Raw genomic sequence first — 22,566 nt, forward strand, 5'->3', positions numbered from 1 at the left:
GGCACAGAAGACTTCTTATACGGACAGAAGACTTCTCAGACGGACAGAAGAGCATTCAGGCATGGAGCTCCCCTTCATCTCTCACCTGCCTCTGATGTTCTTGATCGGTGAGGGGACTTAACTTCTTGGTTTGTTCTGGGGTTGTTTGGTTTTGGGACCTTTACAGTTAAAAGCTTCGGATGTTGAGTGGGAGGTTAGCACTGACTCTGCACATCTATGGACTTTCTGTGAGTATGTGTGTGTGCGCGCACACAAGCATACTTGTACGCATGCTTGCGTGCACATGCGTGTTTGCCTCTTTTTTCTACAAATTAAGACTTTGATAATGAGATATTTAGGGGACTGAAGCTGTCTAGGGTTTTACATATGATTTGTATCTGGTTATCTAAAACTTTTGTCTTAAACCCTGGAGTAGTGAAGAGACAAAGATTTTCAAGACCTTCCACGTGCCTACACATTTCTTTTACCCCCTTCTCTCCTTCACCTACCCTAAGTGATCCCTGTAGCATACCTGACTAACAAATATGGTAAAAACTCTGAATTTATCTGTCAAGCTGCAATCCTAATCATACAGCCTTTGAACACAATATCTTTCTGAAAAAGGGTATGGTTTGGGATAAAGCCATAGTCTTTGGTCGTGGGGTGGTCTGAAAGGGTGATGGCGTGGATGGAAGAAGAAAAACAGTGGAGGAAAGAGCCCTGGAAAGGATAAGAGGCTTGGAATTTTTCCTCACCACTGCCCTGTAATCTTTGTTTCCTAAAATACCAGCTCTGAGCTTAAAGGGGTTGGAAATGGGAGAGAAGACTCAACTTGGACATGATGGGGCACTTTAAAGGTGTCTAAGAGTTGGGAAAGCCATGTAAGTAGGCAGAAGGATAGATAGGAGGTAGATGAGTTGCAAAGTTAAGAGATTTGTGGGGAGCTTTGAGGTGATGGGAGTCTTGGTAAGAATGGATGGCAGTCCATGTCTGTGGGAAGGCAAGTAGCCCCACCCACTTAATTACCACTGAGGTTTCCAGGGCTGGGATCAACCCAAGACCTAAACACTGGAGAGTGAGAGTGTGACAGTGACACTGGGAGTCAAGAAGTAATGGAAAGAGAAGAGGCCCAGACATGCAGTGTCTAGCCCCTCTTGTTCCTCCTGTGTCCTTTTGGGAGGATCCAAAAGAAATGGTTGTGTTGGGACTTTGGAAAGTCTCTCTCCTTCTTTTGATTCTTATGGTTTAGGAAGGCAGATGTGTGGGAGGAATGATGTGGAAAAGAATAAGGAAGTTGACTCTCCAGACATGTCTGTGAATGAGATTTCAGGGTGGAGTGGAAACACAGCTGTGCATCAGCATGGCAGAGGGCCACAGGTTAGACATCTGGACCCAAACACAGGATCATCTGTGTGTTTGGGGCTCTGAGTACATGCCATTGACAGGAACCAGGAAAGTGGTAGGTAAGGGCCAGGCCGACCGAGAGAAGCTTCTCACTGCTTCTCTGTGGTTTCTCATTGGCCTAACTAACCACTTCATGCTAACTTTATCATCCTGGCCCCCAGGTTTCTGCTCCCCTTTTAACCTAGATGTGCATCGCCCACGCATATTCCCAGGGCCACCCGAGGCTGAATTTGGATACAGTGTCTTACAACACATCGGGGGTGGACAGCGATGGTGAGGAAGAGTGCCATGGGGTTGGGACTGTGATAGCTATGGGAAACGGAGGCGCAATAGATGGGAATCAAAGCTCACTGGTCTTTTGGAGGTGATTGATGCTTCAGCTTTTCAGAACCATCACATTCCCTCTGGCTTGCCTCAGGATCATGCTCACACAATGCTCATATTCACGTCCTTTTCCCAGGATGCTGGTGGGTGCCCCCTGGGATGGACCTTCAGGTGACCGGAGAGGGGATGTTTATCGTTGCCCTGTGGGGGGACACTCTAATGCCCCGTGTGCCAAGGGTCACTTGGGTAAGCATTACCAGTTTCTGATATGAGTTCCCTGGTCGCTTTGACCCTTTATGCTTTAGCTTCTGCACCCCCATATCCCACACTTTCTTTCTTACCTTGATCCTTTAATCTTCCTCCATAATCATCCTGATCTTAAAAACTTCTGTGTTTGACTCCTCAATCTTACTCTCTCCTTACTCATAACCAGGTGACTATCCTCTGGGAAATTCATCTCATCCTGCTGTGAACATGCACCTGGGGATGTCTCTCCTGGAGGCCAGTGGTGATGGGGGATTCCTGGTGAGCCAAAGAAAGGGTAGTGGGATCAGAAGGTTCGTAGCAGACCAAAGAGCAACTATGGTGGGGGAAACTAGTCAATGTGGAGGGAGTCAGTCAGTTCAAAGCCCCTTGAAAACAAGGTAAAGACTTAGGGAGTGGTCTTGGTGCCTCCTTTGGTTGGAATCATGCTCTGATGATAACCTTTCACATGGAGAGTAATGCTTTCTCCCACCTCCTTCTAGGCCTGTGCTCCTCTCTGGTCTCGTGCCTGTGGTACATCTGTCTTCAGTTCTGGGATATGTGCCCATGTAGATGCTTCGTTCCAGCCCCAGGGGAGCCTGGCACCCACAGCCCAACGTGAGCCAGAGGAAGGGCCTAAGGAGTCAGTCCCTGGAGATGATGCAGGGTCGGGGTAGATGGGATGGAGCCTGGCATTGGGCCTGTATGGCTATCCTCACTGTGACCTAAAGTGTCCTACAAAAGCTTTGTGTTCCCCAATGGCACCACGGCTCCATTACCGGAGCTAGCCAGCTTCAAAAAGCCTGCTCTTATCGTGTCCCTCCACTCACTCTGCATTGGCCACAACGTTCACCTAACCACTCTCCCATGGTGCCTGCCACCTTTTGTCGTCCTCTGTCTCCCTTTCCTTATGTTCTCCTCTCAGACGTCTCAGTGGTCAGCATTATCTTCTCAGCTGCTACTTCCTTTGATCTTCTACCACCAGAGTTTATTCTCTTTTGTTCTTTCACAGCACAGAGCTGTATTTTCACCCAGTATTTAATTTCTCATATGCCTGCCTCCTTCTCTTTCTTTTATTTTTGCACTTGACCCGAGCTTGGCACAGTACCATCTTTTGGATAAAAATTACTCAATAAAAATTTTAATTGAACGTTTTCCCTTTGATACCCTCCTGCCCAATGCCCTCCACCCCTCTTTTCTCCTTCTCTGCCCTTCCTTTTAGGCTGCCCCACATACATGGATGTTGTCATTGTCCTGGATGGTTCCAATAGTATCTACCCTTGGTTTGAGGTTCAGACTTTTCTACGAAGACTAGTTGGGAGACTATTTATTGATCCAGAGCAGATACAGGTAAGGAAAGGCAGTATGAATAGGTTTAGGAGGTGGGAGGTGACAGGGAGAGAAGAGATAAATGTAGGTGATGTCTTTGACAGTATCTAAGTTTTCAGATTCTCTCTTTCATATACTTTCTCTCCAGTCCTGCCATGCATACTTTCTATTTGCACACCTGTTTATAGGTGGGACTTGTACAGTACGGGGAGAGCCCTGTGCATGAGTGGTCTCTGGGAGATTTCCGAACCAAGGAAGAAGTGGTGAAAGCAGCAAGGAATCTGAGTCGGCGAGAAGGACGAGAGACAAAGACGGCTCAGGCAATAATGGTGGCCTGGTAAGGCTCTGTGAGGGCGTGTGAGAGGCCCGGGTGATGAGGATCTAGCAGTACTGGGGATAGTTGAGAGTGCAATGTGTACATCCCAAGCTGTTTTACATGCTTATTTATTTAGTGAAGCTTTCTGCCTCCTTGGCTTCTTAAAGCAATTTCAGAACCTCAGATACAAATAAACATTATACTAATGACATTACCAGGAAGCTCTGGTAGCCTAGTGGGTAAGGAGTTGTGTGTAGCCAACCTAAAAGTGTTGTTGTTATGTACTGTTGAATCAGAACTGACTCGTAGCTGACCCTCCAGCAGGTTTTTAGAGGCTGTAAATCACAGGAAGAGATTGACCATCTGTCTGTTAAGAACCCTAAGGGAGGCAATTTGTAATCACAAGCTGCTCTAGGGAAGAACGATGAACTATCTCCTCCCTTCTGATTCACAGCCTCTGAAAACCTACTGGAGGCTCAACTCATAGTTGATTCTGACTTGACTGCATGAGGGTTTTTTAATGGCTTTGCTGTTGACAGACCTCAACCTCTTCTAGGTAATTATTTCTTTCTGTCTTTTTTTTTAAAGCCATTGTGCTTTGAGAGAAAGTTTACAGAGCAAATTGGGTTTCCCTTCAATTATTCATACATATATTGTATCACGACATCAATCATATTCTCCATATTATAACAACGCTCTTCCTCTTCTTTCTGTGGTTCCTGTTTCCATTCATCCTTCTATCCTATCCTTTCTTGTGTTCTGAGTTTTATCTCTGGGCAAATGTTGTCCTTTTGATCTCACTCACTAGTTTGACCAGTCCTGGTGGTATTGTTTACTGTATATGCCCATCTATTGTTTCCTTGAAAGTTGAGCTGCAAGATTGAGTTTAATTTTAGGCTGAAGACTAAGGCTTGGGAATTCCAACAATCTCCATTAGACCAATAATACTAGCATTTTTAAAAATTTTATTATTTTGTGTGTGTACCGTCAGATAGAATCTGACTGGTAGATGAGGAGATTGTTCCTCCTTCTCCAGCAGAACATCTGGTGGATTTGAACCACGTACCTCTGGGATTGCAGTGCAGCTTCTTGCCACTAGGCCACCAGAGCTCCCCAAATACCGGCATTTTTATGATTTTGTATTTCGTTTCACATTTTTCTTCGGCTCTGCCCAGGATCCTCTACCGTGATATCTGTTATTAGAGCAATCAGCAGTGATAGGCAGACACCATCTAGTTCTTTTGGTTTCAGGGCAGTAGAGATTGAAGTTCATATGTGCCATTAGTCCTTTAGACTAATTGGGTTTTTTTAATAAGTGGGTGATTTTTTTAAAAAATTATTTTATACTGGTCTGTGTACATTGTGTTTCACTCTTTCCTTTATGTTTTGTTTCATAACATCATTCCCATACATTGTATTTTATAAAATTTATCCCCATTGAATTATGCCCACCATTACCCCATCTTTTTAGGTCTCTACCAGATCTTTCCCATTTCCTTTACCCCCTCCCTCCACCCATCAAATTGGCAACCCTGTAATTTCCTCCCTACCCACCCTCAATCTGCTTCCAGTCCTTCTCCCGTTGAGCCCTTATACATATTTTACTAGTTATCCTTCTATTTTTATAATGATGGTCTTATGCAGTATTTGTCCTTAAGAGACTGAGTTAGTTCACTCACTGTACTGCTCTCCAGTCTTTTCTAAGTTATATAATAATTTTAAAAATCATTGCTCCTGAATGCTATGTATTATTCTATCATGTCAATGTACCACAATTTTTTAATCCATTGAATTGTGGTTGGACATTTGGTCTGTTTCAATGTTCTTGTGATGGTGAATAATGCTACTGTGAACATTGATGTACAAATTTCCATTTATGTCTCAGTTCTAATTTCCTTGGGTTATATTCCTACCAGTGAAATAGCTGGGTCATAGGGAATTTCTATGTTCAGCTTTTTGAAGAAATGACAAACTGACTTCCAAAATGTGTGTACCATTTTACAATCCCACCAACAGTGTATGAGAATTCCAATCTCTCTACAGCCTTTCCAATATTTATTGCTTATTGTCCTGTTAAACTTTGCCACTGCTACTGGGGTGAGATTGTATCTCATTGTAGTTTTGATTTGCATCTCTTTTATTTCCAGTGATTTTGAACATTTCTTCATGTGTCTATTGGCCATTCAAATGTCTTCCTCTGTAAAAAGCCTTTTGCCTATTTTGTAATTGGGTTATCAGGGTGGTTTTTTTTTCTTGTGGAGGTCCTGTTTGTTAGGAGACCTTTGTCTGAGATGGTATTGTCAAATATTTTCCCCCAGTCAGTAGATTTTCTTTTCACCCTTGTGGAAAAAGTTTTTGATGTACACGGGGATTTAATCTTTAGCAGGTCCAGTTCATCGATGTTATCCTCTCTTGGTTGTGCATTTCTGGCTATTTATACCATAGGGTAGGCCTTCTAAACTTGCTTCCATTTTGTCTCTTGTGATCTTTATGGTTTTGGTCTTTACCTCCAGGTCTCTCTGATCAAATTTGAATTGATTTTTGTGTATAGTGAGAGGTATAGATCCAGCTTCAGCTTTCTGTAGGTAACAGTTCAATTTTGCCAGCACCATTTGTTGAAGAGGTATGGTTTCCCCATTTGGTATGTTTTATTTCCTTGTTGAATATCAGTTGACAATAGATAGATGCTTACGTGAAACCTATACTTGGACCAGGAGGCAGTCATCAGAACAGAGCAAGGAAGCACTGCATGGTTCAAAATCAGGAAGGGTGTATGCCAGGGATGTGTCCTATCTCCATACCCTTTCAATCTATATGGAGAACAAATCATTTGGGAGGCTGTCCTTTAGGAGAAGGAATGTGGCATCAAGATAGGAGGAAGACTTATCAACAACCTGTGTTATACAGATGACCCAATCCTCCTTGCTGAAACTGAGGAGGGCCTGAAGCGCTTGCTGCAGAAGGTCAAGGACTGCAGCCTTCAATATGGATTGAAGTGCAACATCAAGAAAATAGAGATTCTCACCACTGGGCCAATTGACAGCATCATGATAAATGGTAAAGAGATTGAAATTGTTAACGGCTTCAGTTTGCTCGGCTCTACAATCAACACTCTTGGTACCAGCAGCCAGCAGCCAAGAAATCAAAAGATGTATTGCATTGGGAAAGTCTGCTCTCAGAGACCTCTCCAGAGTACTGAAGAGCAATGATGTCAGTCTAGGAACTAAGGTGCTCTTGATTCAGGCCATAGTCTTCCCAATTACTTGCTATGAATCAGAAAGCTGAACAATGACTAGGGATGATAGAAAGAGAATCAATGCCTTTGAACAGTGGTTCTGGAGAAGAGTATCAAATATACCATGGACTGCTAGGAGAACAAACAGGTTTATCCGAGAGAGGGTAAAACCAGCCTGTTCCTTGGAGGCAAGGATTCTGAGGCTTCATCTGACATATTTTAGGCATTTTGCAAGGACTGACCAGTCCTTGGAGAGGGACATCATGCTTGGGAGGGATGGAGGGACAGCACAAGAGAGGAAGACCCTCAATAAAATGGACTGATTCAGTGACTGGGGTAATGGAGTTAAGTGTGTCAGAGACAATAATGTTAGCAAAGAATAGAGCAGGGTTCAGAGCTGTTGAACATAGTGTTGCTATGAGTTGCAAGAGACTTGACATGACAGCACATAACAACAACAACATAGATGGGTTAATTTCTGGGTTCTCAATTCTGTTCCAGTGGCCTACGTGCTTGTCATTGTACTAGTACCATGCTATTTTGGTCATTAAAGCTATATAGTAGGTTTTGAGGTCAGGGAGTGGTAAGGCTCCCACTTCGTTTTTGCTTTTCAGAAGTGTTTTGCTTATTCATGATTTCTTTACCCTTCAAATAAACTTGGCAATTGTCTTTTTAATCTCCTTGAAAAATGGCTTTGATATCTATATTAGGATTGCATTAAGCACATAGATTGCTTTTGGTAGGATTGTCATTTTCTCTATATTGAGTCTTCCTATTAATGAACAGGGAACACTTTTTATTTAAGCCTTTTATTGTTTCTCAACAAAGTGTTTTGTAGGGTTTTTTGTAAAGGTCTTTTGTGTCTCTAGTTAGATTTATTCCTAAGTATCTCAATTTGTGGTTGACTATCCATAATCAACACTCTTGGAACCAGCAGCCAGGAAATAAAAAGATGAATTGGATTTTGAAAGTCTGCTGTCAGGACCTTTCCAGAGGGTTGAAGTGCAAAGATGTTATTCTAGAGACTAAGGTTTGCCTCATCTGACATGGTGTTCGTAATTATTTGCTATGCATCAGAGAGCTGGACAGTGAATAAAAATGACAGACAAAGAATTGATGCCTTTGAATAGACTGCCAAGAGAACAAACAGGTCTATTCTGGAGAGGATTAAACCGACTTGCTCTCTGGAGGCAAAGATTTTGAAGCTCTATCTCACATACTTCGGGCGTGTTGCCAGGAGGGACCAATCCTTGGAGAAGGACATAATGCTTGGAATGGTGGAGGGACAATGCAGGAGAGGAAGACCCTGGATGAGATGGATTAACACAATAACTGGGGTAATAGGGTAAGTGTATTGGAGACAGTGAGATTGGCTCAGGCTAGGACAGAGTTCAGAGCTATTGTGCATGGGGTCACTATGAGTCACAGCTGACTTGGTGGCACAGAATAACAACAGTTGTAAATGTTATTTCTTTCTTGGTTTCTGTCTCTGTGTTTTCTTTGTTACTGTAGAGGAATCCCACTGACTTTGGTATATTAACCTATATCCTGCCACTCTACTAACTTGGTTCTCTGGCTCTCACAGTTTTTTGTTGAGTCCTTGGGGTTTTCTGTGTACACTGTCATAACGTCTACATATAGTGACAGTTTAACCACCTCTTTGTTGATTTGGATGCCTCCCCCACCCCTTCTCTTGTTGTATTTTCCTATTCAATACTGAATAGGAGTGATGACAGTGGGTGTCCTTGTCTGGCCTCTGTTCACAAGGAGAATGCTTAATAGTCTTTCTCCATTGAGAATGATATTGGTTCTTGGTTTTACGCATATACTTTTCACAATGTTGAGAAAATTTCTTCTATGCCTATTTTGCTGAGTGTTTTAATCAGGAAGAGGTGTTGGATTTTGTCAAATGGACCAGTTGTTTTCTATACACCTTTGATTTTCCTTGTTCTTCTTTGTTTCAGACATATAGAGTCCAATAATTGCACCTTTGATGCCACTCAGAAGCTTTTAAGACTTCTGTCTCTACTCACCACAGAAGGATGTGGAGCATGGTGTGTTTGCTCTTGTGTGTGCACTTTAGTGAGTGGCAGGAAGCAGACGGTGACTGTGACAGAGCTCTGTGTTGTTGCATTTCTGTGTCTATGTCTCTGCCTCATTTATCTCCTCAGACAGAACTTTCTCACTCTATCCCACCAGGCCAACTTTCATCCTGGCCTTTACATTCCCTGCTAACTCATATTCTAGTCCTTTTCCCATCTCAGGATAAGTTATCCTGAGATACTGCATTTGGGAGAATATTTATTCTCCCAAATGCAGTATCTATTTAGTGAATCATTATATAAACAAGCTTTATACTTATTTGCACTGATAATATGCTGCTCTGTGTGTTTTATGACATGTGAATGTTTACACTCTTACCATGTGCCAGTCTCCATGATGGACAATGCCAGGAGGGTGGACATTGAACTCAATGAAACCACCTGACCTCAATGAACTGCCGCTGACATTGCCCTTCAATCTGATGAATGTGTTGGTGTGTCTGCATACATCTGACCCCCTCACATCTTCTCTCTTCTTAGCACAGAGGGTTTCAGTCAGTCCCGTGGGGGCCGACCTGAGGCAGCCAGGCTTCTGGTGGTTGTCACAGATGGAGAATCACATGATGGGGAGGACCTGCCCACGGCACTGAAAGCCTGTGAAGCTGGAAGAGTGACCCGCTATGGGATTGCGGTGAGAAATGACTTAGATCCCAGAGGATTTAATGAAGTACAGGGGAGACATTGAGCAATGAGGACTTAAGAAGGACAAGGAAATTGACTCACAGCTGACCTTCCAAGAGGTTTTCAGAGGCAATAAATCATGCTGGGAGCTCTGGTGGTCTAGTGGCAAGAAGCTACCTTGCAGTCCTGAAGGCACACAGTTTGAATCCACCAGCTGCTCCGTGGGAGAAGGATGGGCAATCTCCTCTGGTACTATTAACTGCCTCTGAAAAGCCGTCGCTTCTGACTCAAGGGCCCACAACAAATTATGCTGGAGGAGATTGCCCATTGCAGTGCAGTATCTTTCCACTAAGGCCACCCGAGCTCCAAAAGTCACGTGTATTACTCTCCTTTCTCTTTAGCTGGCTCTGTCCTTCCTTCTACACTGCTAACAGACCTCACCTTGATCTCCTGACCGCAGGTCCTTGGTCATTATCTCCGACGCCAGCGAGACCCCAGTTCTTTCCTGCAGGAAATCCGAACTATTGCCAGTGATCCAGATGAGCGATTCTTCTTCAATGTAACAGATGAGGCTGCACTAACTGACATTGTGGATGCACTTGGAGACCGGATTTTTGGCCTTGAGGGTGAATGGGATACTGGAGAAATGGTGGGGAAGGGAGGGAAGTTCTGGAGTGGATTCAGTAGGTGAATGTTTCCCTTGGTATTTTCTTACTCCCCAGGGTCTCATGGAGAGAATGAAAGCTCATTTGGACTGGAAATGTCTCAGATTGGTTTCTCTACTCATCGACTGAAGGTTGAACAGAGTCTGACCCCTTCTATGACCCTTTCCAACCTCTGACCTTTTCATCATTCCTAACCCCTGGACTAGACAACCTCAGCCCTAGGACCCTGCCATGTTGCTGCTTTAACCATCTACCCACTTTTCCTTTCTAACTGATCCCAGCATACCCTCAGTGACCCTCTCACTTCTGTGGAATTTTTTCTCTTATTCCCTACTATCTTTTAAATAACTTCATCTGGTTCTGCTCCATAGGATGGGATTCTCTTTGGAATGGTGGGGGCCTATGACTGGGGGGGCTCAGTTCTTTGGCTTGAAGAAGGTCACCGCCTTTTCCCCCCACGGACGGCCTTGGAAGACGAATTTCCTCCTGCATTGCAGAACCATGCAGCCTATCTGGGTAAGCAGCAAATTGTTGCAGAGGAATAGGAATAAAGGGGGGCACTTCCTGAGTTGAGAGGTGTGAGGGACTGACTCCCTCTTTACTCACCAAATTCCTGCCTCTCCATGACCTCCTGTTATGTCCCTAGGACTTCCTCCAGTACCCTCCCACTCTGACTCTAATTACTATCCCTTTCATCCTAATTCCTTTCCCGCTCTAGGTTACTCTGTTTCCTCCATGCTTTTGCAAGGTGGACGTCGTCTTTTTATCTCAGGGGCGCCTCGATTTAAACATCGAGGAAAGGTCATTGTTTTCCAGCTTAAGAGAGATGGTGCAGTAAGAGTTGCCCAGAGCCTCCATGGAGAGCAGGTAGGACGTCTGAGGGAGGGTGAGACTCTTGGATTTCTGAAGTGCCTCTGAGCAGGGAGGGAAAAGAGAATGAAGGGGCGCAAGTTTCCCAGAAGTCTGTGCTAAATTGTGATTGGCAGAGCCTGTCAGCAGTGTGAAGTCCAGGTGGCAGCCTGGTGAGTGCTGCCCACCAAGTCCACGTGTCCGCTTTTCTCCTGGCTCCCCACGGCCTACTCCTCTACAGATTGGCTCCTACTTTGGCAGTGAACTTTGCCCTTTGGATATAGATGGGGATGGAATAACTGATGTCTTACTTGTTGCTGCTCCCATGTTCCTTGGACCCCTCAACAAAGAGACAGGACGTGTTTATGTGTATCTGGTAGGCCAGGTGAGACTTCTAAGACCTGCTAGGACTTGTGAGAGGGGCGAGGGAGGAACAGTAGAGACTTTTGAGGACTGATCGAAAGGATTTTCAGATCCGCATCCTCTGTCTTTTTCACCTCCTTCAGCAGCCTTTACTGATGCTCCGGGGAATGCTTCAGCCAGAACCCCCTCAGGATGCTCGGCTTGGCTTTGCCATGGCTGCCCTTCCTGACTTGAACCAAGATGGCTTTGCTGACGTGGCTGTGGGGGCGCCTCTGGAAGATGGGCACCGGGGTGCACTGTACCTGTATCATGGGAAAAAGAGTGGAATCAGACCTCATCCTGCACAGGTCAGAAATGCTCCCATGAGGCAGGGGCATAGTGGTCAGGATGAATGAGGAAAGGTGTTTTTGATTGTCAAAAGCCACTCTGTCTTGACAAACTGGGTTGTTGTTGTTGTTTTTATGTGCCATTGAGTTGCCTGTGACTCATCACAACCCTATGTACAATAGACTTGAAACCTTCTCTATCCTGTGCCAATCTTATTGTCTCTGACACACCTACCTCCATTACCCTAGTCACTGAATCAATCCATCTTATCGAGGGTCTTCTTCACCTGCACCGTCCCTCCACCGTCCCAACCATGAATGACATCCCTCTCCAAGGACTGATCGCTCCTTGCAACATGTCCAAAGTATGTCAGATGAAGCCTCAGAATCTTTGCCTCCAAGGAGCAGCCTGGATTCACCCTCACCAGTACAAACTTGTTCATTCTCTTAGCAGTCCATGGTATATTCAATGCTCTTCTCCAGCACCACAGCTCAAAGGAATCAATTCCCCTTCTATCATCCCTAGTCATTGCCCAGCTTTCTGATGCTTAGCAAGTAATTGCAAAGACCATGGCCTTTGCACCTCAGTCTCCACACTGATATTGTTGCTCTTCAGTACTTTGGGGAGGTCTTTAACAGCAGACTTTCCCAATGCAATTTGTCTTTTAATTTTCTGGCTGTTGGTACCAAAAGTGTTGATTGTAGAGCCAAGCAAACTGAAGCTGTTAACAATCTCAATCTCTTCACCATCTATCATGATGCTACTAATCCCAAACTGAGTAGTAAGTGTTTTAATCAGGAAGCAAAAAAATGAGGAAGTAAGAGAGAATATAGATTATGGTCCTAGAGACCCCTAAGCATAGACAAGTTTCTCTGACTCTTGTGATTGAGAGGAGGATTAGAGAATGCCAAGTGGGAGGCCTGGGTAGGAATATGTATGTCCCTCCCTCATTCTCTCTTCTTTTTCTCTCAGCGTATTGCTGCTGTCTCCATGCCACAGGCCCTCAGCTACTTTGGCCGAAGTGTGGATGGCCGGCTAGATCTGGATGGGGATGATTTGGTCGATGTTGCTGTGGGTGCCCAGGGGGCAGCCATCCTCCTCAGGTGAGAGGGTCCAGCTCAGGTCTCAAGAGACAGCATAGCAGAACTATTAAAGCAAGGACTTTGGCATCAAAGATGTAGATTGGGGTTCTTTTTCTCATGTTAAGCTCTCCGTACCTCCATTTTCCAATTTCTAAAATAAGACTGATAATAGTTCCTACCTTAAAGGCTTGCTGTGAGGATTAATAAAATAATCCATGCTAAGATCTTAACATAGTACCTAGTACATTGTTGTCTGCTGTGGTTAAAGTGGCCCAACTCATCTCGACCCCGTGTTCTGTGGATCATAACCTTGCCCAGTCTTGTGCTTTCCTGTGATCGTTTGAGGAGCAGATCATTGTGACTCATAGGACTTCAGTTGGTTGACTTTCAGAAGTAGATTGCCAGGCATTTTTCCCCCAGACTGTCTTAATCTGGAAGGTCTGTGGATACCTGTTTAGTTCTATGGCAACACTCAAGCCTCCATTAACAGACAATTAAAGTCCTAGAGTTCAGTCTGTGCAGCTCTGGTGCTCTAAAAGGAGCAAGTGCAACATGGGGTTGGCCTAGTCTGATTTCCACTATCTCCACAAAGGAGATCTGTCCCCATCAATAACACCCAGTATATACAACCAATCCCTTGGTAAGACATAGTACCCCAGGCTGTTGCACCTTTAATCACTGGGTCTGATATTTGTTATAAAAGTTGTGATGTTTATTAGGAAAACATGTTGTGGAGGGTGAGAGAAGGCAAAGGATGCCACACAGTGATAGTCCATGTTCAGTGCAGCAACACAAATGCAAGAAGCCTCTGGTTTCCTTCAGTCGTCCAGCAAGCTGCCTTTCACAGCAATCCCAAGTCAGCTCTTCCTTCAATCATCCAGAAGCAAAACCTTTAACTGTGGCTCCAACTCCAGGGCCCCCTCAGGCTATGCTTTGACAGTCTCTTCAGTCTCTTTTGCTCACTCTCTCTCTCTTATGTTGACCTTTTGCAATTGTTGATGATGTTGAAGATATTGATCAACTTCAAACAGTGTGTCCACAGTTGAGGCAGCTTGAGACCATGTTCTCTGGGGGTGGTGGGGGTGGTGGTGGTTCTAAGGCAATAGATAGAAAAGCCATTTTGCAAAATTCTAACCCCTAGGTGCTGTAGTCGGTAAGGAGTTGTGCTGCCAACACAAAGGCAGGTGGTTTGAATCTACCAGCTCCTCTGTAAGAGAAAGATGAACAGTCTCCTCCCATGTGATCTACATGAAAACCCACTGGAGGGTCAACTATGAGTTGATACCAACTCAAGGGCCCATAACAACAACAGGGACCAGTTTGCTTGGCTACACATGAAGTACATTAAGCGCTACTAAATGTTAGCTTCTAGAATAAGCATTTTATTATGTCAGGAGGTCCGGGGCAGGGTGACACATGTGCCTCTTGCTCCTATGGTGGAGGAGAGAGTAAAAGATAGCATCATTCTTTTCCTTCACCAGGAAAAGTCAAATACTGGAGTTGCCCTTCTCAAAGGGCTGACTTCCTCCTAGAAATTTCTTTCCCGATCCATCTTCAGCTCCCGGCCTATCATCCGCCTGACTCCTTCCTTGAATGTGACGCCACCAGCCATCAGCGTAGTTCAGCGGGACTGTAAGCGGCGAGGCCAGGAGGCCACCTGCCTGACTGCAGCTCTTTGCTTCCAAGTGACTTCCCGCGCCCCTGGCCGCTGGAATCGCCGGTTTCGTGAGTGACTGTAGTGCATCCTAGCCAACTCAGCCCCTTGCCTGCTTGTTCTGGACCTCTGTCCACCATCACCTTGCCTCCTTCCTTTAGATATGTGGTTCACAGCATCCCTGGATGAGTGGACAGCTGGGGTGCGTGCTGCATTTGATGGCTCTGGCCAAAGGCTGTCCCCTCGGCGCCTCGGGCTCAGTGTGGGCAACATCACTTGTGAGCAGCTACACTTCCATATACTGGTGAGAGGGGGCCAGTGTTGCTTTGCCGCAGGGCCTGGGAGTGAGGGAAGAGGGAGCAGTTTAGGCTGGATCAGCATGGAAACTTAAACCAGAAAAATGAGAGAGAGAATTCAAACCCTGGAGTCAGGTTAATCTAAATTTAACTCCTAGCTCTGCCATTTATCAACTCCAGCAAGTCACTTGCTTTAAACTTTAATTTCCTTTTCTTAAGTGGGAGCAATAATAACTACCTCATAGGAGTTGGGTTAGAATTGCATTTAATAGTGTTGGTAAAACCTTAGAGCAGTGCTCAGCCTTCAGAAAGTACTCAGTACATTATTACTGTATTTCTTACATCCTGTCAGGAACCTAAGATACAGCCTTGACTCTGGTTCTCCATGACCCTCGGTTCTGATTTCCCTCAGGATACATCAGATTATCTCCGACCAGTGGCTTTGACTGTGACCTTTTCCTTGGACAACACCACAAAGCCAGGGCCAGTGCTGGATGAGGGTTCTCCCACCTCCGTACAAAAGCTGGTCAGTGATGCCACGCGTTACCCTGCTCCTTAGACCTAGATCTGCCCTTCCCAGTGAATCCCAGAGAAAGGGGAGGGAGGGGACATGAGATTCCACGGTCAGACCTGATGTGGGACCCCTCTAATCAAAGTAGACACACTCTCTTTCTTTTTACTTTTTCATCCAGTTCCATTCCTTTCTCCTTTTCTTTCCTCTTGGCCTTCAGCTCCTTCTCTCCCCTCCAGGTCCCATTCTCAAAGGACTGCGGCCCTGACAATGAATGTGTCACAGACCTGGTGCTTCTTGCTCATATGGACATCAAAGGCTCCAGGTGGGATAAACATGAACTGACCCAAACTAAAGTGATCTGAGCTGGATAAGAAGGGGCGTGAAGGGAGCTGGGGAAATGTCTCTCACCCATAATAACAAAAGTGAAGTGTTTGGCCCCCTTTTTGACGCCTGTGCTCTCCCTTCTCTGTTACTCCTAGAAAAGCCCCATTTGTGGTTCGAGGTGGCCGAAAGAAAGTGCTCGTGTCAGCAACTCTGGAGAACAAGAAGGAGAATGCCTACAACACTAGCCTGAGTCTCAGCTTCTCCAGAAACCTCCACCTGGCCAGCCTCACTCCTCAGGTGCCCTGGGGGTAGGAGGCTTTTGCCAGGGGAGAAAAGAAGGAGGAAGAAGGCTGGGGTATTGGCTTTGATCTTGAGGTCCTTTGGCTCAGTGGTAGGGGAGCTGGCTGACAGCTGCAGCCCCAGCTCCAGCCTCCACCCCAATTACTCTGTCCTCAGAGGGACAGCCTGGTGAAGGTGGAATGTGCGGCTCCTTCTTCTCATGCCCGGCTTTGCAGTGTAGGACACCCTGTCTTCCAGACTGGGGCCAAGGTAAGTTAAGCTCCAGGATGAGAAAGGGCCTCTGGCAGAAGAGGAGCTGGAGGCCTGGGAGGTCAAGGGAGACACACAGAGCTTCTCCTCTGTAGTTGTCCATGAAGAAGACTTGACAGTGACCCATGTCCCCTGCCTACAGGTGACCTTTCTGCTAGAGTTTGAGTTCAGCTGTTCTGCCCTCCTGAGCCAGGTCATCGTGAGACTGATTGCCAGCAGGTGAGGCAAAGGGGACTTTCCCACAGCCCCTCCCGTAGAGTCTTGACTCCTCTACTACCATGGAGTGAAGTCTGAGGATGGACAGGGATGTGAACCTCTTCCCCTGACTACAGCAATAGCCTGGAGACAAATGAGACCCTTCAAGATAATACAGCCCAAGCCTCAGCCTACGTCCAGTACGAGCCTCATCTCCTGTTCTCCAGGTACGGCCCAGCCCCCAGCTGGTACCCGGTCCGATCCTCGACTCATGCCTTTTATATTTCCTCTTCTCCTTCCATGTTCTTTAGTGTTTGTGTTCACAGACCTCAAATGCTTGAGGCTGCACCATTTCATTTGTGGTGAACTTTTTCTTTTGGGCACCTTACTTTTCTTAGGGATAGGGTGATGTCTAGTATCTGAGGATTGGAGCTGAGGGGAGGCAATGTAGGATGTAGACATAAAGGCTGGGTCATAGCGCATTTCTAGCTCCATGTACCCCACCTCTTTCTGCATCTACTGGTCATGCCTGTCCTGAATTCATGTCTGCATGCTGATCATTTGCCCCTGTGTCTGTCATGACTGTAATCATGTACTTTCTGATTTGGTGTTCACACAGTGAGTCAACCCTGCACCGCTATGAGGTTCACCCATATGGGGCCTTCCCAATAGGTCCAGGCCCTGAATTCAAAACCACACTTCGGGTGAGAAGTTGGAGGGGACCTGAGTAGGGGGAAGGGGAGGCATAAGAGCTGTGTGGAAAAAGGGTGGAGAAAGTGTCTTACAGATTTCAATGGTATCTGGGGTTAAAAGGGGAGGGGGTCCTCTTTTGTCTTTGTCTCCCACATCCTTCCATTTTGAATCTACCTCTTAGGTGCAGAACCTTGGCTGCTATGTAGTCAGTGGCCTCATTATCTCAGCCCTCCTTCCAGCTGTGGCCCATGGGGGCCATTACTTCTTGTCATTATCTCAGGTCATCACCAACAATGTGAGTCGGGGCTAGAAATGTGTGGGACCCTGCCGCCTTGAGCTGGTGGGCTCCCACATGTCACAGCTTTAAATTTTCTGGGTTCTGGGAATGAGACTCTCTCTTTTTACATGTATGGCTCTTTAAGAAGAGAGAAAGTGATTATCCAGGAAAGGATGACCATGCATGTGGGTGGGATAACTGGTCTTCACCATCAGGAGGGTCGATTAAGCTGTGTTTTCCTCTAGGCCAGCTGCACAGTGCAGAACTTGACCGAGCCCCCTGGTGCCCCTGTGCACACTGAGGAACTTGAGCACACAAGCAGACTGGTATGAGTCACGAGAAGCAGAGTCCAGAGTGGGCAGTCGGGCAGGGAGCAGTGAAGTCAAGGGAACCTTGAGACATGGGGACAGCATTGAAGGGAAGGGGACCTTTCCAGCCCAGAGTCCTGATTTCTTGCTCTTTTCTTATAGAATGAGAGCAATACCCGGTGTCAGGTCGTGAGGTGCCACCTTGGGCGGCTGGCAAAGGGAACGGAGGTCTCCATTGGACTACTGAGGCTGGTTCACAATGAATTTTTCCGGAGAGTAAGCCTTTCCCTTTCTTCTACTCTCCCCTTGTGCTTCTGCTTTCAGTATGGACTTAAACGATAGACAGACTTACATTCCAATTCTGGCTTTGCTTGTTGTTAGCTATTTGACTCTGAGCAATCTGTTTGATTCCTTTAAGCTCTTATTTTCTCATCTCCAAGTGGAGATGATAAAACTTCAAATGGCTGCTGTGAAGAAGAATAAATTAAAGAATGATCTCGGCATATAGTGAACATTCAATAAAAGCGAGTCATTATCCTTAGATTTTTCTCCTTTACCACCCATTAGTGCTGTGTCAATAACCAGTCAGCATTTACAGAATACCTAACTCCAACCAATTAATGATCCATCAGGTAAGTGCCTGCTATGTAACAGGCACTGAGGAGGATCCCTCCAATGACAGAGATGCTTATTGTATTTTTCCTAAGTGAATAAATGATCGTCCATGCACATAGTTCAGAGGGATCTAGATTATGTGAAATGTCTAAAGTTAAAGAAATAGAATTGATCTCAGTCAGGGGTGGGTTCTTGAGTAGAGAAATGCCATCTTAAAGATAACACATTACATATATTTGGGAGCCCTGGTGGCCTAGTGGTAAGGAGTTGCACTGGCAACACAAAGGAATGTGGTTTGAATCCATCATCTACTCCATAGGAGAAGATGTACAATCTCCTCCTGTGCAATTAACTGCCTCTAAAAATCTTCTGACTTGTTGGTACACAACAACAACAACATTTATTTAGCTCTATAGGTTTATATTCTGTTTTTACATTTGCCACCTACTTTGAACAACACAAGATCCCTGGGATATACGCGTAATTTGTTGTTGTTGTTGTATACCTTTGAGGCAGAACCGACCCATAGCTGACCCCTGACAGGTTTTTAGAGTCAGTTAATCACAGGTGATGAGAGTGGAGCAGCTGGTGATTTAGAACCCGTGCCGTCAAGATTGCAGTGCAACTTCTTATCACGAGGCCACCAGAGCTCCTTAAGCATACCTTTTGTTGTTGTTGTGTACTGTTGAGTCAGACCCAACCCATAGCTGACCCTCCGGCGGGTTTTCAGAGGCAGGTAATCACACGGGAGGAGATTAGCCATCCTTTTCCTGCAGAGCAGCTGGCATTGTAGAACCACGTGCCTTCAGGATGCAGCTCAGCTTCTTGCCACTAAGCGACCAGAGCTCCCTAAGCATACTTTGTTGTTATGTGCCGTGGAGTCGCTTGCGACTCATAGCGACCCTAGGTACAACAGCCCTAAACTCCACTCTGTCCTGTGCCAATCGCACTGTCTCTGACACACCCATCCCGATTATCCCAGTCACTGAATCAATCCACCTCATAGAGGGCCTTCCCCTCCTGCGCTGTCCCTCCACCCTCCCAAGCATGATGTCCTTCTCCAAGGACCGGTCTCTCCTCACAACATGTCCAAAGTATGTCAGACGGAGGCTCAGAATCCTTGCCTCCAAGGAGCCACCCGGTTTAACCCTTTCCAGGATGAATCTGTTTGTTAGAAGAGTTAAATCTGGGAGACTACCCTCTCAAAATCTCGTTTCCTTTGTATTCCTCATTGATGGTATTTTTAATCTATCCATTCTTTCAAAGAGCCATGTAGTGTAGTGGCTAAATACTCAGTTACTAACTGAAATGTCAGTGGTTCAAACACCCAAGCTACCTAGCTGAAGATAGATATAGCCTTGAAAATCCTCTGGGGAATTTCTGCTCTGTTCTGTGGAGTAACTATGAGTTGGAACTAGCAGCAGTGGGTTTGGGTTTTGTTTTATTCATTCTTTAAACAAAGATTTCTTGATTAACCATTATGTACTTGAGATTGTACCCAGCACTAAGCACTAGGATTGCCAAAATTAGTAAGAGGAGCCCTTGTGTTCAAGGATCTTAGATTTCAGTTGTGAAAAAACAAAGAGCTAACCAGAATATGGAGCTTTGGTGGCCCAGAGATAAGAAGCTGCATTGCAAACCCAAAGGCATGTGCTTCAGATCCACCAGCTGCTCCACAAGAGAAAAATGCACAATCTCCCCCGTGTGCTTTACTGCCCCTGAAAAGCCGCTACAGGATCAGCTCTGAGTTGGTTCCAACTTGATGGCCCATAACAACAAACAGCAGATTATACCCTCATCTAAAGTGGTGGGAGATGGAAGGAAATGACTTGCCTCGTTTCTAGAATAAAAATGGCATCTAAACCTTAATTTAAAGATGGGCAGGGCTTAGCAAAGGAAAGGGGAGTGGAATGTATTTCAGTCAGAGCAAACAGTGCTCTACAGCCCAGAGATTTTTCCATCTACACTTTTCTTCTGGTCCTGAGGGTTCCAGAGAACCATCCCACCTGATGATGGGCCATTTCAAATGCCTTCCCATCTCCTTTTTCCATAGGCCAAGTTCAAGTCTCTGATAGTGGTCAGCACATTCGAGATGGGAACCGAGGACGGCAGTGTCCTACAGCTGACTGAAGCTTCCCGCTGGAGTGAGGTGGAGCTGGGGGCAGAGCTGGAGCTGTGAACACAGTGAGGGTGGGGATGGGGTAGCGGGCACCCCAGAGCTGAGGCGTCACATTAAATAGCCATTGGCGAGTGAAAAGTAAACCACGCTGCTGGCAGTGGTCCACTGCCTCGGAGCATTTTTGCCTCAGTACTTTTCCTTTAAATAGGAAAAGGTTGTTATTTCTTCTCTTCTGGGTGTGACTTTGCTATAATGTGGAGTGAGGCTACCTAGAGTAAAAGCTTCAAGTAAACCAGTTCTCCTCCTCAGAGCCTCCTGGAGGTAATTCAGGCCCACCGAGTCCTCATCTCCCTTTGGATCCTCGTAGGCAGCGTCCTGGGAGGTCTCCTTCTGCTTGCCCTCCTTATCTTCTGCCTTTGGAAGGTAAGCATTGCTTTAGAGAGAGCAGCATGGGCAGGGTGCCGATGCGCTGAGGGATCATTAATTCAGCTGGGAGAACAGGATGAGTGCTGGGCAGCTGAGGAGGCTGTGGGTGTCAAGTCTGAATCTCTGTCACTTTATTCCACAAGTTAAAATATGCTGAATAAAATAAATTTTAATCCTGTTTTTGGAAGCAGAACAAAGTGCAGACTTCAGATAAGTCTGAGGGTTGTTGGCAGGGTCCCCAGTGGGGACATTTGGTGATGACTCTTATCTCTTCTTCTACAGCTTGGCTTCTTTGCCCGTAAGAAAATCCCTCAGGAAGAGAAAAGAGAAGAGAAGTTGGAGCAATGAGTATAAAAGGAGGTTCTAGAAAGTCTTCCCTGGCAGCTTCTCCAAAAGACTTGCATAAGAGTGGAGGTTTATGGGCCCAGATGAGACAAGAAGGAGCCTTTGGTCCCTATCCCCAAGTCTGAAGCCTGGCCTGGTTTTCAGTCATGGGGATGCTGTTGGCAAGAGATGAGAACTTTACCTCAGCCAGTAAGGGCTGGCACCCAAACTACCAACACCTCCACCCTGTGTGTCCCTCCTCCTCATGACCCGAGTTCTACAGCCAGCATTGAGGCCAGTGTTGGGAGCCTTGATTCCCTCTATCCCTTGGGAATGAAAACGTTTTTGTCCAGGTCCTTGCCTCCGAGATTCCCAATCTTCCCTCACAATTTGGAGAGCCCCACCCTTTCACCTTCCTGCCTGCCCTCACTCCATGGGAGGGAGCTGACGTTGGCTTGAAAGAAGTTAAGTCAACATCTGCTTTCCCGTGGAGTCTGGTGATTCAGAGAGCCAGATGGGGAGAGTCAACAGGAAAAAAGGAGGGAGGGAGGAAAGCCACAAGAGACATTCTGTACAATTTCAAGGAACAGAGGAGCCTTTAGACAGGCAACTGGCATCCCCCTGAAACCTGAGACTTCATGCACTCGCCCGCCCTCAGGTGCTGGTGTAACAGAACTGCCCCAAGCTTGCTGGGCAGTGGCTTCCCACCCAACAGCCTTCCCTGGGAGCAAAGCCTGGTGCCTGATATTCTGGGGCCCCCAAGTGGCTAGAGCTGGAATAACAGGAGAGACTAGCTAACCCCTGGGAAGTGTTTCCTTTTCAGTTTTCTCAGATCAACTCCTCTTTAGGAAAGGAAAACCTGGAGACATAGAAAACCTCCTTTGGAGCCAACCGTAGAAACAGAGATAAGGATTGTTTTATTAATGGAAAACCCTGCCATCTTACCAGCTTTGGGGAGCAGCAATCTTGTGAGGATCTGAACAAGCGGGGTAGAGAAGCAGCTCCAAGTGAGTGGTGTGAGGTCTGGGGAGCAAGCCCTGACTTGCTCAGCACTGGTTATGAAGCACAAATAGTTCCTGGGAAAATGTTTCGGAGAAAACTCCAGTTTATACCATACCTTGGACGACTTCTCCGGTGGCATCTGTTTGCCAGCCCTTACCCGATATTTACTGGAAATTCTCAAGTTCATTTTTGCTTCTGGACTCCCCTTATCTCTCACTCCCACTGGTGAAACCAGTGAAGGGAACTGGATTTTCATCAGCTACTGAGTAACTTCAAGTTCTTTTCAATCAAGCCTTTGGATACAAAGTCATTTATTAGTTTCCAGGGTGGAATTCTGGTGCCATTTGAAGAACCAGCACCCATTTAGAGACGGGAAGGAAGGTGATGTGATTGGGCATTTGACTCGCAGCACGGAACCTGTAACCTGTCCT

At 46.0% G+C, this 22,566-nt stretch overlaps 1 protein-coding gene across 1 annotated transcript; it reads left to right on the forward strand.

Moving 5' to 3' along the window:
• Window positions 1-61: 61 nt before the first annotated feature.
• ITGA10 (integrin, alpha 10) lies at window positions 62-21,981 on the forward strand. Its single transcript, XM_006899516.1, has 30 exons — window positions 62-107; window positions 1,545-1,656; window positions 1,844-1,953; window positions 2,141-2,232; window positions 2,454-2,568; window positions 3,173-3,300; window positions 3,468-3,616; window positions 9,413-9,563; window positions 10,014-10,179; window positions 10,276-10,349; window positions 10,590-10,734; window positions 10,937-11,085; window positions 11,309-11,452; window positions 11,574-11,777; window positions 12,730-12,860; window positions 14,398-14,564; window positions 14,655-14,797; window positions 15,202-15,315; window positions 15,540-15,625; window positions 15,783-15,924; window positions 16,084-16,176; window positions 16,319-16,395; window positions 16,509-16,598; window positions 16,991-17,075; window positions 17,246-17,359; window positions 17,587-17,667; window positions 17,812-17,925; window positions 20,318-20,413; window positions 20,693-20,806; window positions 21,092-21,981. The coding sequence occupies exons 1-30, from the start codon at window positions 62-64 to the stop codon at window positions 21,155-21,157; spliced, it is 3,498 nt and encodes a 1,165-aa protein (XP_006899578.1). The 3' UTR covers window positions 21,158-21,981.
• Window positions 21,982-22,566: the final 585 nt, after the last annotated feature.

This window comes from Elephantulus edwardii, unplaced genomic scaffold (genome assembly GCF_000299155.1).
Source record: "Elephantulus edwardii isolate Elephantulus edwardi_28Jun2011 unplaced genomic scaffold, EleEdw1.0 scaffold00260, whole genome shotgun sequence".
NCBI classification, from domain to species: domain Eukaryota; kingdom Metazoa; phylum Chordata; class Mammalia; order Macroscelidea; family Macroscelididae; genus Elephantulus; species Elephantulus edwardii.

Excerpts from the sequence above, each read along its gene's own strand:
- ITGA10 (XM_006899516.1), top strand. The coding sequence starts at position 62 with ATGGAGCTCCCCTTCATCTCTCACCTGCCTCTGATGTTCTTGATCG. Across the intron at positions 17,076-17,245 it reads AATTCAAAACCACACTTCGG|GTGCAGAACCTTGGCTGCTA; the intron begins GTGAGAAGTTGG and ends TCTACCTCTTAG. Across the intron at positions 17,926-20,317 it reads ACAATGAATTTTTCCGGAGA|GCCAAGTTCAAGTCTCTGAT; the intron begins GTAAGCCTTTCC and ends CTTTTTCCATAG.